The sequence below is a fragment of the Schistocerca cancellata genome, chromosome 1 (genome assembly GCF_023864275.1).
Source record: "Schistocerca cancellata isolate TAMUIC-IGC-003103 chromosome 1, iqSchCanc2.1, whole genome shotgun sequence".
In the NCBI taxonomy this organism is placed as follows: Eukaryota; Metazoa; Arthropoda; class Insecta; order Orthoptera; family Acrididae; genus Schistocerca; species Schistocerca cancellata.
Window position 1 is genome coordinate 737,049,864 of NC_064626.1, and position 16,633 is coordinate 737,066,496.

General features: G+C 37.2%; 1 protein-coding gene across 4 annotated transcripts in view; it reads left to right on the forward strand.

The window, feature by feature from the left end:
- LOC126185507 (UDP-N-acetylglucosamine--peptide N-acetylglucosaminyltransferase 110 kDa subunit) overlaps positions 1 to 16,633 on the forward strand; it is a 278,206-nt gene that overhangs the window by 249,038 nt on the left and 12,535 nt on the right. For 3 of the 4 annotated variants that reach the window (XM_049928136.1, XM_049928135.1, XM_049928134.1), the window contains 7 exons: positions 3,837 to 3,926; positions 4,004 to 4,109; positions 9,090 to 9,331; positions 9,427 to 9,580; positions 9,904 to 10,185; positions 10,297 to 10,536; positions 16,265 to 16,585. In XM_049928136.1, coding sequence (XP_049784093.1) covers positions 3,837 to 3,926; positions 4,004 to 4,109; positions 9,090 to 9,331; positions 9,427 to 9,580; positions 9,904 to 10,185; positions 10,297 to 10,536; positions 16,265 to 16,585 — 1,435 coding nt within the window. Of the gene's footprint in view, positions 1 to 1,668; positions 2,435 to 3,836; positions 3,927 to 4,003; positions 4,110 to 9,089; positions 9,332 to 9,426; positions 9,581 to 9,903; positions 10,186 to 10,296; positions 10,537 to 16,264; positions 16,586 to 16,633 lie in introns of all 4 variants that reach the window. The other variant, XM_049928137.1, reaches the window with a different exon arrangement.

Below are 16,633 nucleotides of genomic sequence, written 5' to 3' on the forward strand. Positions count from 1 at the left end.
GTTGTGATGCATTAAATTTGTGTTTATAGAAATAAGAGAAGTCACTTATTTCTTTCTTTTTTTTTACAAACAGTTCACAAGCAATTAATTTTTTACTTTTGTGTGTGACTCTTCATAAAAAATGTTAACTGTCACAATCATTTTTGAAAAATCCTATATTTGTGTGTGTAAATAGTCTAGTAATTTGGACAATTGCACTTGTATATTAGTTGAAGATGCAAATGCTTCTTCATTAGGGGTTCAGTCTGTTCTGAAAGTGCATTTTCTATCTGTTGAGGTTGACCTCAATCTCGTTCCATAATAAGATTTCTGAACTGCAGGTATCCAGATTAAGATGAAAGATACTAGCCAACCTACTATAGTTTCTATTATGTACACATAGTACACGGTACATTGGACTTAATTATGTGCAGTTGTTTATAGTTATTGTTAAAGTGTATCAGAACACACTTTTGATTCAGTATCTTTATGTTTTTACAACTGTGTTAAAGTGCAGGTTTTACCAAAAGGTGGGGGAGATGGATTTTCATAATTGATGAGTTGGTTTCTATGTGGAATCTAGCTGTCAAATTAGTTTCTCCTTCTGTCTGGAGAGTATTCTGTAGTCACCTGTTACATGCACTGTGTCTTTAGAAGTTGTTATAAATTTAATTTGGAAGTTTTTTTTTTAAGATATATAAATTGTGATAGTTAAGTTTAGAAACAAGCTAAATACAATCAGGGCTCTTTAATCTCAATATATTAGCAAAATTTTGAGAAACAGTGTCCAGGTATGTGGGGAAAATTTATATTTAGATCCTCAATGTGCATGTATATTGACACAATTTCATGTGTAAAACACTTAACTGATCAGTGTACATCGAGATACTTTATATCGAGAATGTAACTGGCAGTCTCTGGCAAGAGGAAGAAATGGTATTGTGGATTATGAGATGTACAGAATATTACCATACAACAGTAGTAAATATAAAATTCTCCCAATGCTTGAAAACAGCAAAGAGCATAGTGAAAGTGTTAAACTTAAATAGCAGTAATCATTGTGCCTCTTCTGAGTACAGTGTCCATAAAACTGTCCAGAGACCCAGCTGAATCCCCTCTTTAGGTAGGAAGTGCAGTAATAACAGGAACCATTTATGATAAGTTAGTGATGGGTTGCTGTTGTTAATGCATTACTGATTGCAGGAAGTGATGTATCTGTAGCAATGGTTCCTTCTTGCAGCATATTTTAGTCATGGTAAATAAGAAACTAGCCATGCTGCCTTCCATACGTTTGTTAATACTACACTTGGATTGTAAAAGCCTGGCTATAGTGAATTTTAATCGATGATATAGTAAAATGTCTTTCAAACTGCTTGACTGATAACATCCAAGGCATATGATTACCAATGAAAGATATTTGATGTGTGTGCGCACGGGCGCCTGCCCGCATGTGCCCATGGGTCATTAACTACAGTTTCATTTCCAGTGAAGGCAGCGTTGTTGTTGTTGAACAACAGGGTAAATTTTCTTGGTCTGTAGTTTCTTGAGATACTAAGTAGTTAGTGAAAACTAGTAAACTTTCAGTATTCTTCAGGGCAAACTAGTACTCTTATAATGTAGCTGTAAACCAGTTTATATTTCTTTTGAAATTTTTGTAGCTGTTGCTGATAGTGGTTTTTCGTGGCATAGGAGGCCGAGTATAAACAGCAACAAACTGCACGTATAAGTTGGCTTATTTCAGTAGGCCACATCTTAGAAGAGGATTGCTGCAGACAGCATGTGAATGATTTGCTACAAAAAATACTTTCCTGTACATTCTATACACCACCTTCTATTAAAGTGCCATTCTTATCCAAGAAAAGAATGTTCGTCTTTCTAATGGTGAAGCCTGTCAAAATGTGGTTCTGCAATTTTTAAATATAAATTGTGGGCATAACAGGCATGTTTCCCCAGCTTATAACTGTGGAGCAAAGCCACACAATTAAATTAATTTTTAAAATGTGTTGGGACAGTTCGGTGAAGTGACAAGTATTTCACAGTAAAAGAAAACATGAACAAAACAGTGTTTCCAGTCTGTCACTTTCGCTGCTCAATAAAATTTACGTGGATTTAATCCTTAGAAAGGTAATTGTAGTTGTGGAATCATGTTGGGAACTGAGGAGTGAAACATCTGTGAAGAAGAAACTGTGTTTACAAGATAATATAAAGTTTAACATTTAATATATTTGAAAAGGTGCTTGTGAATTCGAAAGGAAATTGCGGAAAAGTCTTTATGCACAAGTCATGCTGGTCACACCATGGACTATCAGTGCATCATTGTATATACGATCATCACCATCTTGCCACCCAAGGACAACCGACCAGTCTCTGGTTCAACAAGTGGCGACTGGGAACAGCCATCAAGGCAGCATGGTGGTACCTGCTGTTTTGCGTGGCTCAAGTGCTGCCTTAAGAGGTCCGCATTATTAAAACGTGCTCGAGTTACTTCCGTAGTTAAATGAATGGTTAATATGCATGGACTGAAATAGCAAACTTGTCAGCATGTTTATCTGTTCAGGAAATTGTTTTTAATCAGTTCTTTGTGGCTAATTGCTGTAACTGACAAGTTATTAATTCAGAGAAATTGTTACACAATTCACTAGTTGTGGCTTTCCTAATCTGCTATGCAAGATCAATAATACACTGATGTTTGCTTGAATGCAATGCATGCTTTCAGTTTCTTGCTTTAAGTTTTTTCACCTTCTTTTTTTGATATGCCTTTGACGAGTTGTGTGTCAGGTAGGAACAAAAAATGTTGGAGACATGATACGATACATAGTGTGCTGCTTGCTAGTACTTTTCATGTCATTCAGATCATATGCAGCTTTTGTCACCTAGCAGTATGCCGCTAATTAAGACCATTGGTATACAACTATAGAATGCAGTACACTGTCATGACACTTGTTCTTATGCTTCTGTATGGTAAACTTTTGAACCATTTTTTTACCTCATCAGAATAGATGCTGCCTGCTGTATTTTTGTTGGGTTGGTCTGTGCGTTTTGTAGGTGAATGTGTTTATGAAAAATATTTATTGCAGTCTGTAGTGGTGTTCTTAGATCAGGTGGATTTGTGTTACTGTCATTTAATAGAAGTGCCTGCAACTTTGTCATATTGATACTATACATTAAGACCGAAGCCACAGTGTGTAAAAATGAAAACAACTTAAGAGAAGTCCTATTCAACATCAAGAAATGTTTACAAGTGATAGCTAGTTCTGGATTAAGGGTAAAATCTATCAGATAAAATGGCAGTGTATAACATTATCTGGGTAAAGAACTCATTGTTTTATTTGCATGCTAATACTACAGTAAAAGCAGCACCTGTCACTGTGTTAAAGGCCAATATACTAAACAAAAGAAATTGTAAGTAATTTCTTGTAATGTAATGTAACAAAGAAGCTAAACAACAGTGACCTGTAGGGTGACTTGTAGTAGATATACAGACATTGCCAATAGCCTCCAGTATCCATGAGCATTTTTTACAATGGTAAGAAAGTTGGGCAGCTCCATATATGTCTTTGTGATTAAGGCATTGTGATGAGTATGTCATGATGGGAAAAGAGTTATCTGGAAATTTGTATGTTTAACAACAGAGTTTGATGTAGTTGAATTAGTTGATAGTCTTCAATCCCATGTTCTGATTTGTTTAATGCAGATAGGTATATAGAGAATGAAGCAGAAGGGGCACATACAGGTCTCAGTTACAGTTACAGTTTGATTTTTTAAAATGCTTTAGTTCTTCATAAGAAACTGTTTAGACATACCTTCTATACACTTACTATGTTCTGGGGAATGAATGCCAGTTTTTCTGTCAACAGAGCGGTAGCAGCCTATCTCCGTGCCCTTAATCTCAGCCCTAACAATGCTGTTGTACACGGGAATTTGGCTTGTGTTTATTATGAGCAAGGGTGAGTAGTACATTAATTTATGTAATTTTTTATGAAAAGATTTGAATATATGGTAAGCCTTTGTTTCATGTTTGTAGGCTTATCGATCTCGCCATTGACACATACCGTCGTGCAATTGAGTTACAACCTAATTTCCCTGATGCCTACTGTAACTTGGCAAATGCTCTCAAGGAAAAAGGACAGGTATGCTTTGGTTTAAACCCTTTTTTCCATAATCGAAATTTTAACTTGAGTCTCATTTGGTGCTATTAGTATTGACATGCCGGTGAGACAGGTGACACTGAAGTGATAAGAAGTGATAACATGATCATCAATCTCTCTCTCTCTCTCTCTCTCTCTCTCTCTCTCTATCTCTCTCTCTCTCTCTCTCTCTCTCCCTCTCCCTCCTTTTGATTATTATTATTAATAATTGGCATACTAAGCCTGATGTGTAAATAATTACCTTTCCCTGTCTGCTGTCTCACTGAAATAATTTGTATTAATCCATTGACTGATAAATTATGAAGTGGCATGCTGATAGTTCACATACTAATTAAAATTTAATAAAATGATGAGGTATTAATAATAAATATTGAAGTAAAGATGGTCTTCACTTTTCTGTTAGTTGTTCTGCACAATAAGGAAATTTTTTTTAATCTAACATCTCTTCTTATTGTGGATGTAACTGTGAAAGGCTTCAAACCGTTTTCAGTCATGTAGCACATTGCTTCAATGTTTTTCTCTCAGAAGTTTAAAAAGGTCTACAGTAGTGTTTAGATTGTGGTAAAGTGTTGCATAATATAGCAATGGTCTTTAGTTATAGACGAGATCCAAGTGAAGTGACATATTGGCTAAAGAACTAGCTTTTGATTAACATCTCCACCCTCCCATCCACAGTTTGGTATTTTGTGGTTTTCTTGCAACAAAAGTTGGGTCTTTTGACACGTTTGATAAATTTGCTGCCGTTCTGGTCCCCCCCATCTCCCATATGAGCTAGTGCTCTGTTTCCAGGGACCTCTGCCTCAAATAAATATTACATTTGTGTTCTGTTTTCATCCATAGTTAAATTAATAGGTGTTTCCTTTGATTTCACAAAGTAATGAGTGTTCGTATCTTTGTTTAAGGATTAATTTCCTCTAAATCATTAAAGTTTCTACAACTTCTTCTACATTTTCCATCCATTATTCATTTGTAATTTAATCTAGTATTTAATTTGGTTTGTTTTATTATAGTTCATAGTCAGTTATTTTCATCACATTGACCATCCAACCCCTCCCTTCTAGTTCCCACACTCTGTCCCTTTGCAGGTCTTTACCTTTCATAGAATGACTCATTTTCTTTATTTGAAACTAATTCTGAATGGAATTAGTATCTCCCATATAATTTGGCCATTGATCCGAAATATTTAAACTATCTCAGTGAGTGAAGTATTTGTCAGTCTATGCTAGACTTGTAGATAGTGAAATTTTGAAAAACCCTTTGTATTGTGAATGAAATAATCTACAAAGTAAAGGTTTTGATAATGTGCTGTCAAGTGGTCAAGATTCTTCTGAAAACCATAAGTTACGAATGCAGTTACCTATGGCAAGCAGGACTGAGAATAGGGGAAATTTACAAGCAATAAGTTGATTATAGCCAAAGAAATAGTTTGAAGAAAAAGCTTTCATATTCAAAGCACCATGTCACCAAAAAAAGTGACAAATTTTTTAAGAGTCTTGCAGCCAAAGTAAACTTCATTGTCACAAATTGCAAAAACATCATGTGTAGATTATCTAAAGAACCATGACTGTACACTATGTGATCAAAAGTATCCGGACACCCCCAAAAACATAAATTTTTCATATTAGGTGCATTGTGTTACCACTGCCAGGTACTCCATATCAGGAACCTCAGTAGTCATTAGACATCATGAGAGAGCAGAATGGGGCACTCTGCGGTATTTACGGACTTCGAACGTGTTCAGGTGATAGGGTGTCACTTGTCATATATCTGTATGCAAAATTTCCACACTCGAACAACGATAAGTCCACTGTTTCTGTGATAGTGAAGTGGAAACATGAAGGGACATGTACAGCACAAACCTGTACAGGCCGACTTTGTTTGTTGACTGACAGACTGCAGACAGTTGAAGAGGATCATTATGTGTAATATGCAGACATCCATCCAGACCATCACATAGGAATTCCAAACTGCATCAGGATGCATTGCAAGTACTATGACAGTTAGCCGGGAGGTGAGGAAACTTTTATTTCATGGTCGAGTGGCTGCTCATAAGCCACACATCACGCTGATAAATGCCAAACAACGCCTCGCTTAGTGTAAGGAGCAGTAAACACTGGACAACCGAACAGTGGAAAAACATTGTGTGGAGTGACGTATCACGGTACACAGTGTGGCGATCCGATGGCAGGGTGTGGGTATGGTGAATGCCCAGTGAACATCATATGCCAGTGGTGTAGTGCCAACAGCAGAATTCGGAGGTGGTGGTGTTACGGTGTGGTCGTGTTTCTCATGGAGGGGGGCTTGCATCCCTTGTTGTTTTGTGTGACACTATCACAGCACAGGCCTACATTGATGTTTTAAGCACCTTCTTGCTTTCCACTGTTGAAGAACAATTCAGGGATGGTGATTGCATCATCGAGCACCTGTTCTTAATGCACGGCCTGTGGTGGAGATTGTACACAACAACAACATCACTGTAATGGACTGACTTGCACAGATTCCTGACCTGGATCCTTTAGAACACCTTTAGGATGTTTTGGAGCAGTGAATTCATGCCGGGCCTCACCAACCAACATCAATACCTCTCCTCAGTGCAGCACTCCATGAATAATGGAGTGCCATTCTCCAAGAAACCTTCCAGCACCTAATTGAACGTATGCCTGTGAGAGTGGAAGCTTCAGCTTTACCAATGGAGGGTGCCACGAACATTTATAGGAATAGTTCCGGCCACTTACACTGTCGTATTTGGATATATATGTTTTATAATTCTGTGCAAAAATTAAGTTGTGTTTGTTAGATGCAAAATATTGTAATTTCCCTGTAGAGAAAGGTTTTGCATCACATCACACCAGCCTTGATGTTGCCATCAGCAAAAGCTCTCCACCTCCAAGAACATGCGTCAGATTTAAAAGAAAATACAATCAATAAAAAATCAATTAAATGGGACATGGGTGTCGATGTTTTGGCTGTTTGTGGTACAGATTGTTTACTTCTGTTGAACACTTCTTGGCAGTTGTCATGGAGACACTGAAATGTTGAGACAATTGTTTATAACAGGCATTTCTGCTGTGAACTGTAGCAGATTTAACAACAAAATAGGTTTTTGCATATTTACACAAGTTGTAGACAAGCACTGCGTAGATAAATTGATTTAAAAAGAAATGCAGACGTGACAGCAAACATGCATAGAAATCTGCTTGAGAAAATACGAAATAAAAGTAAAGTGAAGAACTGTTACATATACTTCCTTGGAAGACTGCAAAGCAATGTTATTAGCATGGCTAAGAGACTGATCTTGAAACTGATTGCAAGCCACAATCCTGACAGACAATACACAGCCGGGAATGTTCAGTAGCTATGTATGAGGTGAGGTGTCACCAGGAACTAAGGTTACACAGATGATATTCCTGGAGTTTCGTCTCTTTCAGAGAAATTAGTGTGCAGTTATTCAGAAACATGCAGTTGCCAATTGTGCAGAGTTTCAGCCACTCATCACCTACAGCACTGGTTATAGGTCAACACGAACGGTGATTTGTTTGCGTAACTGGTCTTATGAAACATTTTGACCAGTTATTAAATTTCTGTGGACTAAAAAAATTGCAATCACAGCTGAAATTCACTGCAGTTCATAAAGGTTTACAGCGAGACTGTAATGTCTTGTCAGCATGTTGCAGAGTGGTATCAAAAGTATACAACTCGTCTAGAAAACTTGCTGATGATTATTGCTGTGAGTGACCCAGTGCAGCATCAAAAAGATTTAAACACAACTCGGCATGTAGGAGCTGAGTCAGGACAATAGGAGGATCATATTACAGCAGATGACAGTAGCATTTAGAATGTCATTTGGAACCATTTGTCTTATTGTTCACAGTATTTTGCAGTACATAAGTTTTTCATGATGTGTTCCACAAAATCTAACCAACGAGCACTAGGACAAGCATGTGGGGGCAAGCCTAAAACTTTTGCAATGGTTCTCCACAGAAGAGAACAGTTTTCTTCACCACATTGTCATGGGTGATAAAACATGGATCCATGACTGCACCCCTAGCAATAAATGGTCTTCAGTGAAGTGAAAACACACCTCTCCAAAGACAAAGAAATTTAAGGAGATGCCATCTGTTGGAAGGTGACAGTCACATTGTTTTGGGACAGGATATGTGCCATTCTCATGGGCTTTTTGCAAAGAGGGAAGACTGTGACTGCTGGCTGATAATGCAAGACATTGGCATGATTGGATGAAGCAGTCTGGAGGAAACAGCCAGGAATTCTTAAAAAGGGTGTCAGCTTCTGTCATGATAATATGCGAACTCTTGCAGCTTAGAAGATTGGTGTGCTGTTGAAGCAGCTCTGCTGAGACATTGTTGAACATCCTCTCTACAGTCAAGACCTCACTCAAAGCGACTTTCATCTTTTTCCCTACTCGAAGGAACACTCGGGAAGCTGACGACTTGTTCTGACAAGGAGGTCTATCAGTTTTCAGTATTGCTTCAATGAAATAAAAAGTGCACGTTTCACTGCAGGGCTTTGTAACCTTAGTTTCTGATCATCCCTTGTAGCATTACCCACAACATAAGCAAAAAGAACAATCACTATTGACAGAACCAATCATTACAATGGTAGTTCGTTTTTTTCTTAAAGTGATGAATGAAAACGTTTTTGTTGCTTAAGTGTCTAGTAAAAAGTATAACAAGTACCAAAAAACATAGCTGAAGTTACAGAAGTTGTCATTTTTGTAGCGATTGGTTATTAAATAAAACCTGCTTGGGTGTCAGGATATGCAGACCATCATTGTTCTGACAAACTTAATTATTTTAGTACTAACTCAGTGGCACTTGAAAATATGAGTAAAATGCTTGTGAATGACTGTCATCTATACTTGATACGTAGCAATAATCTGCAGAACATGGGTTTGTGATTCCTTTACCAAGACAACAATACAAATCTATCCTATTCAATTTATAGGTTGTGGAAGCAGAAGATTGTTACAACACAGCATTGCGGCTATGCCCCACACATGCCGACTCACTCAACAACTTGGCGAACATCAAGCGTGAGCAGGGCTACATTGAAGAAGCTACTAGACTATACTTGAAAGCCCTCGAGGTGTTTCCTGAGTTTGCAGCTGCACATTCAAATTTGGCATCTGTTCTGCAACAGCAAGGGAAACTCAATGAAGCACTCATGCATTATAAGGAAGCTATCAGGTAATTATAATAATTAATAAAGGTCCTTAAATATTGTGTGAAATTAACACTTTCAGATTACTTCAAACGTGTTGTTAATGTAACTGTTTACACAGGATCCAGCCAACTTTTGCTGATGCCTATAGTAACATGGGCAACACATTGAAAGAAATGCAGGATATACAAGGTGCCCTACAGTGTTACACAAGAGCCATACAAATTAATCCAGCATTTGCTGATGCACATAGTAATCTGGCATCAATTCATAAGGTAATACTAATAATAGTTCACATGTTCTATAAATCTTCCATTGCAGTTATTTGTAATTGAGAGAAAACATTATTCACTAAAGTTCTCTACAATTTCACTATTATTTTGTGTGTGTGTGTGTGTGTGTGTGTGTGTGTGTGTGTGTGTGTGTGTGTGTGTGTGTGTGTTGCCAGTTGGCTACATTTCTATTGATAATCATTATGAAATAAAGACTCCTTCACTTTCAGAAATTCTTGGTAAATGGGAATTGCTAAATATTGTCATTATGTACTAAAATCTTACAAACTCTAATGTGAATGATCTCTCTTTTTGCTCCCACGTAGGATTCAGGAAACATACCAGAAGCAATTCAGTCATATCGGACTGCTCTGAAATTGAAGCCTGATTTCCCAGATGCATATTGTAATCTTGCACATTGTTTGCAAATAGTATGTGATTGGACAGACTATGAGGCTCGCATGAAAAAACTTGTTAGCATTGTGGCAGAACAACTTGATAAAAATCGTTTACCGTCAGTTCATCCTCATCATTCAATGCTGTATCCGTTATCTCATGAATTCCGCAAGGCTATAGCAGCCAGGCATGCCAATCTATGTCTTGAAAAGGTAAGCTGCAACAGTTCTATTGTGCCAAATATTTAGCCAGAAAATTTGTAGTACCTAACTAGAAATATTAATTGCATTAACTTTTTTCCTGTTGTCCACTTTTTGTTACAGATTCACGTCTTACACAAACCACCTTACAAGTATCCTAAAGAGTTAAACGCTAGATTGCGCATTGGTTATGTTTCTTCTGATTTTGGTAACCATCCAACATCACATCTTATGCAGTCTATTCCTGGATTACATAACAAATCTAAAGTAGAAGTCTACTGCTATGCTTTGAGTCCTGATGATGGGACAACTTTCAGAGCAAAAATAGCAAGAGAAGCTGAACATTTTGTTGACTTGTCACAGGTAATTTACTTTACAATGCTTTTACTGTTAAGAAATGGAGTATTATTTCTTTGGCACATTGATAAAAAGAATTAAGAGATATGGCAGTTTGAAAACCCAACTGCTTAAGTTGAATGGTACACTGACAAAGTTTCTGTCCAGTGGGTTTAAAATTTCCATGGTAGTGGAGTAAGAATGAAAGTTTCTTTGCCTGGAAAGTCTGCAGCTCAGTTGATCGTTAGTCAAGAAACGTACCAGAATTAAAGAATGCAAGATAGTTCTTTCTTTCATAGTTACCAGACAGATTCCGTTCATTGATGATCGACTATTGGAGGTTTAAAACCATTCCTTATTAATTACAAGAAATTACCCAGTCTTCCGATCACTCTCTGTTAATCATATCATTAGCAGAGTGTAAAAACCCTAATCTTCCTTTCTGTTTTTGCCAAAATAATTAAAATGTGTTTATAATACTCCTGCTGGTGCCACAGCAGTGTTGTCAAATTATTGCAACATTGTGAAGAATCTGAGTGTGCTGGATCTCTACACATTTTTGTACGTTTTCAGTTATGTTAGGGGAGAAAGAAGGTGAAAGTTTTTCTTTAACTGTCAAATAATTGCAGGATGTCCAGTCATCGTAAAGCAGCTGTATTTGCCGAGTATAATGTTTTAAGAGAAATGCAGTAGCTCTGAACAGTGTATGATCTTGGAGTGGTGAGCAGTGTAAAGGCGCATCAGTTGTGTATGTGAAGAAAAGTTACAAAGGTTTTCTAAGACATTTTGTACTTCAATGTTCGGAGTACTTATTGCACTGCAAAAGTAAATTCAATATTAGTATAAACTCCCTATACATATGACAGTGGAGTAAATGTAAACAAGACATTGAGTTAACAGAGCACAGCGCTGAAGAGGTCTGCCCATCCAGATTCCCCTAAGTCGTTCCAGGCAAACGCCGGGTGATTCCATTAAAAAAGGACAGTCAGTGTCCTTCCTCCCTCCCTCCCTCCCTCCCTATCCTTCCATAATCAAAGCTTGTGCTCCGTTTGTAATGACCACTTGTCGATGGGATGTTAAAACTCTAAATGTTACTTACTTACTTCTTGGTTTGATTGCATAGCAGATCATTGCCAAATTTAATACCCTTGAGGGCATTCAGTTGACAGAAATTTTACAGAGAATGAAAACAGAGTTCGTTGTTAGCTCTTTCAAGGCCTTGTGTGTTTGATTGGCAAGACCACAAATAAGTTGAAAATGAGGGCCATTATTGACATCTGCACATGAGCTTTGTAGCCGAGAACTTAATGCCATTAGTGATTTCAGTGAAGGTGACGTACATTTTATAGAATGCAAATTTTATATTAAGATTGGATTAAGTTACAGATGCTGTCAAACCAACATTTCAACGGAAATAGGTCACCACAAATTTGAACAGAAACTGAGACATATGCAAATTAGTGAAAGCCTCAAATGTTCGCAGCTAAAGACATACTTGTTCCAGCCTCATTGTGACCTGTGATAAAATATGGGTACCCCACTACACGGTTGAGTCCAAACAAGTTTTTAAAGAATGACAAAGGATTGGTGGGACAAGCAAAGTGAAAGCGAAGACTTGATTGTCAGGTGGCAAGGTGTTTGTGCCAGTGTTTAACAAGTGTGGTGTTCTACATACTGGCTTTTGGCATGTGCATCACACCACCACTGCAGCAGATTACTGTTGCCTTTTGAGTGAAGTTACTCAAATATTGCAGCAAACAATGTGATGAAGCAGTAAGTCATTCTCCCTGATGGCAAAGGCACATTACAGTTTGTACCTTTGTCTTAAGGCTCTTAAGTTTTCTGTGTCTTTGGAGGACTCAAGGAGAGACTAATACACTAACAATATGAGGGTGACTCAGCAGTGGAAGATTTCGTACGTAATTGGCAGATGATGTTGCTCGAACCAATCTATCTCCCCTCCCTCCCTCCTCACAACACTAGGGAGGTGCATTTCTAAATCAGATTATGTACAAAAGTTATGCATACTTTTTTGTGTCATATCAACAAATAATAAATTGAAAACAAAAGTCTGAGTAACATGTGATCTGCCCTCGTAGAAGCAGATCTTTACAGTAGTAAATTATTGCATGAAATCTTGTGTGAACTCTCTAGGTTAAATGTTGGAGTTCTATGTTTAGCTCATGAAATAAGGAACTCCAAAAATGCTGGTGAATACTTTAAAGACATTCTTTTATTATATACAGTTGAACTTCGGTTATTTTCTTTTATTAGTGCCAGGCAGTTGTAGCAACTGGAGCCATTCCGTCTTAATACCATCTACATTGAGATTTATTGCTCTTGATAACTCCGTGAGCTCAGAAGGTTATAAAGTGTGTTCTGCCTCTTCTTCTGCTAAATACATACTGTACTATCTACCTTAGAATGTTTGATGGAGGCTGTTATTGGATATCACTATCATCTCTCCTAGGCTGTTCCATTCATGGGTGATGGATGCAAAGCACGGCTGTTGGTAACTTCTTACAAGCTCAGATTTCTGTGATCTTTTTGTGTCATGGCCATTTTGTTGAACGTCTGTGGGAAGAAGTAACGTGCTTTCCTCTTCTTGGAAGGCCCATACTCGGAAATCTCACAGCAAACATCTACATGCTTCATAATGATTCTCTTTTAGTGTCTGCCACTAGTTAGTCGAACACCTGTGATGCGTTCTCACATATTAAACACACACTTGGAAAAAATGTGCTGCTTTTCCAGGACTATAGTTGCACATGACTGTCAAACTACCCTCCGAGAAATGGGAATGATGTAGGCCTGTTTCCAGTGACTTTGAAGACCTTGTTGCTCCAGGCCCTATGTTAAATTGCTACTGCTTTTATTATGTTCATTTGCCTTTTCTATGTTGAGCTGGTTAAGTTGATTTTCCATTTGAGAATCAAGTAGCTGCAAAGATGTCTGATCCATTTGCATATTTAAAGAAAGAACAAAATAACTGAAGATATATTGTTTACTTGGCAGAAAAACATTCATTTGGTGCTTGCTCTCCTTAAGTTTATTTTGTCGTGTACAGCTTTTGTGTCTCTATAAGGCTTTCACTTTACATAATAGTGTGCAGAATCTATCTTTGCTTCCTTAGTGACTTGTTGAACTGTGTCAGAATTTTCTGATCCCTCACCATCTTGTTTGGCACAAATGTATATGTACAGTACTCAGGTATTGTATCCATTGCTACTACACATTTTCGACCTCAGAAATTCATGCTTCCTGCTCAAATAATGTGCTCTCTTTCCATCACAATTGTTTTCTCAACATTCTTCTAAATGCCTCCAGTCATTAATGCTATAATGTTTATGACAAGATAATGTAAGACCTTACCTTCACAAGGTCAAGGTAAGTTCCAGAAAAATCTTGCACAATTCCTGTCTGTGGCACCTGTTCGTAACATAGCATGACCGGGAAATGTGATTTCATATCCTCAAAGCATTCTTTCATTGCCTTGGTTTTGTAAAAACATCAGATTACATTCGACCCCCCCACCCCTTTTTTGTTTTTTGAATGAAAAAAAACCTGGTTTATTTTCCACTTAACATATGCCACCACCAGTACCACCTAGCCTATCCATGATGTATGTTATTCCAATTGAGATTTAATTTGCTGCTGATCAATTCTGATTTCAACCAGCTTTCTGTTGCTAGTATTAAGTGGTTTAGAGGCTGCAGAAAAAAACTAGTATGTAGCAGTTACTGAGTACACAGTTGCTGTAGTAAATAGTTACCGGTATTCATCAGTTATTTTAATAATAGCCAACACTGCATGCAATCAGTTAGCGAACTGCATCCTCACCATGTCATATTTGAGTATCGATGGAAATAACATGTTCCATCTAGTTCAAAGTTTGGTATTTCAGTACTCTTGTGTCTGCTGAAATAATCATCACTGACACTCAAGTAACAATACTTAAACATAGTGAATTGTGATCTACACAGGATTAACTATCAAGTCCACTTAGATGCAAATACTGAATCTTTTGTTGACATTTAATTTCTAGTTTTACATGAATAACTGAAGTGTCAGTAATTCACAGTTGGCATTCCAGTTCCCCAATCTTTTACTGCCACATGAAGGTATAAAAGTCCAGCCATTTGTTTCTTTTATTTCATTGTTGTAAATAAGATAGTCTTACAGTGGTGGTCCTCAGAAAAGCAACCATTTATTTATTTTTTAATTTCTGTGGGGGTTCCAATTTTTTCTATGAATAATGGCAACTTTGTCATGAGTTTTGAAGCAGAATACAGAGCACAGTTCAGAGTCCCTGTAATTATCTTGTTTTGCAGTTTGATATTATTATTGTTATTGTTATTGTTATTGTTATTATTATTATTATTATTATTATTGTTGTTGTTGTTGTTGTTGTTGTTGTTGTTGTTGTTGTTATTTTGAGTCACAAGTTTTCTTCAGACATTCACACAAGTGTGTAACATGCCAGCAGCTTTCCAAAGCTTTTGTATAATGTTCATTTAGAAATGAGGTAAACAAAGATAGTCCTACAACAAAGAATGACAAGCATCCTGAATATTTGTATGACTGATGTGGACAGCTGATTAGTTTTAATGTCAAAAGAAACTCTGGTTATAATACTGATTCCTTTTTTAATCTGAGTCAATTTTGTCTCATATGCTTACATTACCAAAAGAAAGTTTTATCCTCTTACACTAATTGGTAAGTCAACGCTGTGCCACAAACATGATTACTCCATTGTTGGTGGGATGTAGCAGCTATTCTATAATTCCACAACATTGATCAAACATTCGACCTGTAGCATTTTTATTGCTACTTTACGGTATTTTTGTGTGTGTGTGTGTGTGTGTGTGTGTGTGTGTGTGTGTGTGTGTGTGTGTGTGTGTGTGTGTGGAGGGAGAGGTGTTGAAGTTTCGAAGAAGAAGATAGGAGACTAATAAAAAGAAAAGGAGAAAATCTGAGAGGAAGAACTGTGGAGGCTGTGGGCAGGAAGGAAGATTGTGATAGAAAGGGAATCTCGTCATGGGATTAACTTGGAAGGATGCTAGAGAAATTACAGAAATGACTGTCCAAAATTTCTTCTTAAAAAATGCAAGACTTCGCTTCCCAGCAGTAGCAACAAAGATACATCAGGATACAAATACTGAAATTATGCTGCCAATGAGCACTACAAATGCATTTGAAATGTTGGTCTTTTGCATAGTGAATGTTCATTAATATGCAAAGGAATCAGAAGTCTTTCATTTTTAATTAATAAAATGTGCAAATCAATTACATTTCTCTCCACTGGTCCATTTCAGTTGTCTTTTGAAAGCACCTGATGTAATCAGTATTTCCCTGACAGAAATAACAGAACTAGATAATGGCATCCTGTTTGTAGTGGACACCTGAGCTATTTCAGGTGCCGCTAAGTTAAACATTTTTGGTATTGTTATAGGAAATACATTTTCCAAAGAATTGCTTTGCTGACTTAAAACACATTACAGCAATATTGACACACAATCTACATCTCATTAGTTACTGTCAAGTTTTGCTAGAAACCAGAATGCATTGGAAAATATGGCAATGTAGTACGCTTTCTACATTTCATAACTTCCAAACGCATAGGTGTTGCTCATAGGCATGGTATGTTGGAAAAACATTTTTTAGAATTTGAAACACCCTTCAAGGAGTGGAGAATTGTTTTCAGTTTGTGATTTTTTTGTAATATCTGTTTTGCCTCCTTTCTTTTTTTAAATAGGTTCCTTGCAATGGGAAAGCAGCTGACAGAATAAATTCTGATGGAATACACATTTTAGTGAACATGAATGGTTATACCAAAGGTGCTCGTAATGAAATATTTGCACTCCGGCCAGCGCCAGTGCAGGTAATGTGGCTGGGGTATCCAGGAACAAGTGGAGCATCATTTATGGATTACCTCATAACAGATGTAGTTACATCACCTCTTGAATTGGCTAGTCAGTACAGTGAGAAATTAGCATACATGCCACACACATATTTCATTGGTGATCACAAGCAAATGTTTCCACATCTCAAAGAGAGAGTTATCCTTACAGACAGGGTGAGTGTTATTTAAGTAAGTTTTTGTAGTTCATTGTGATAATGTAAA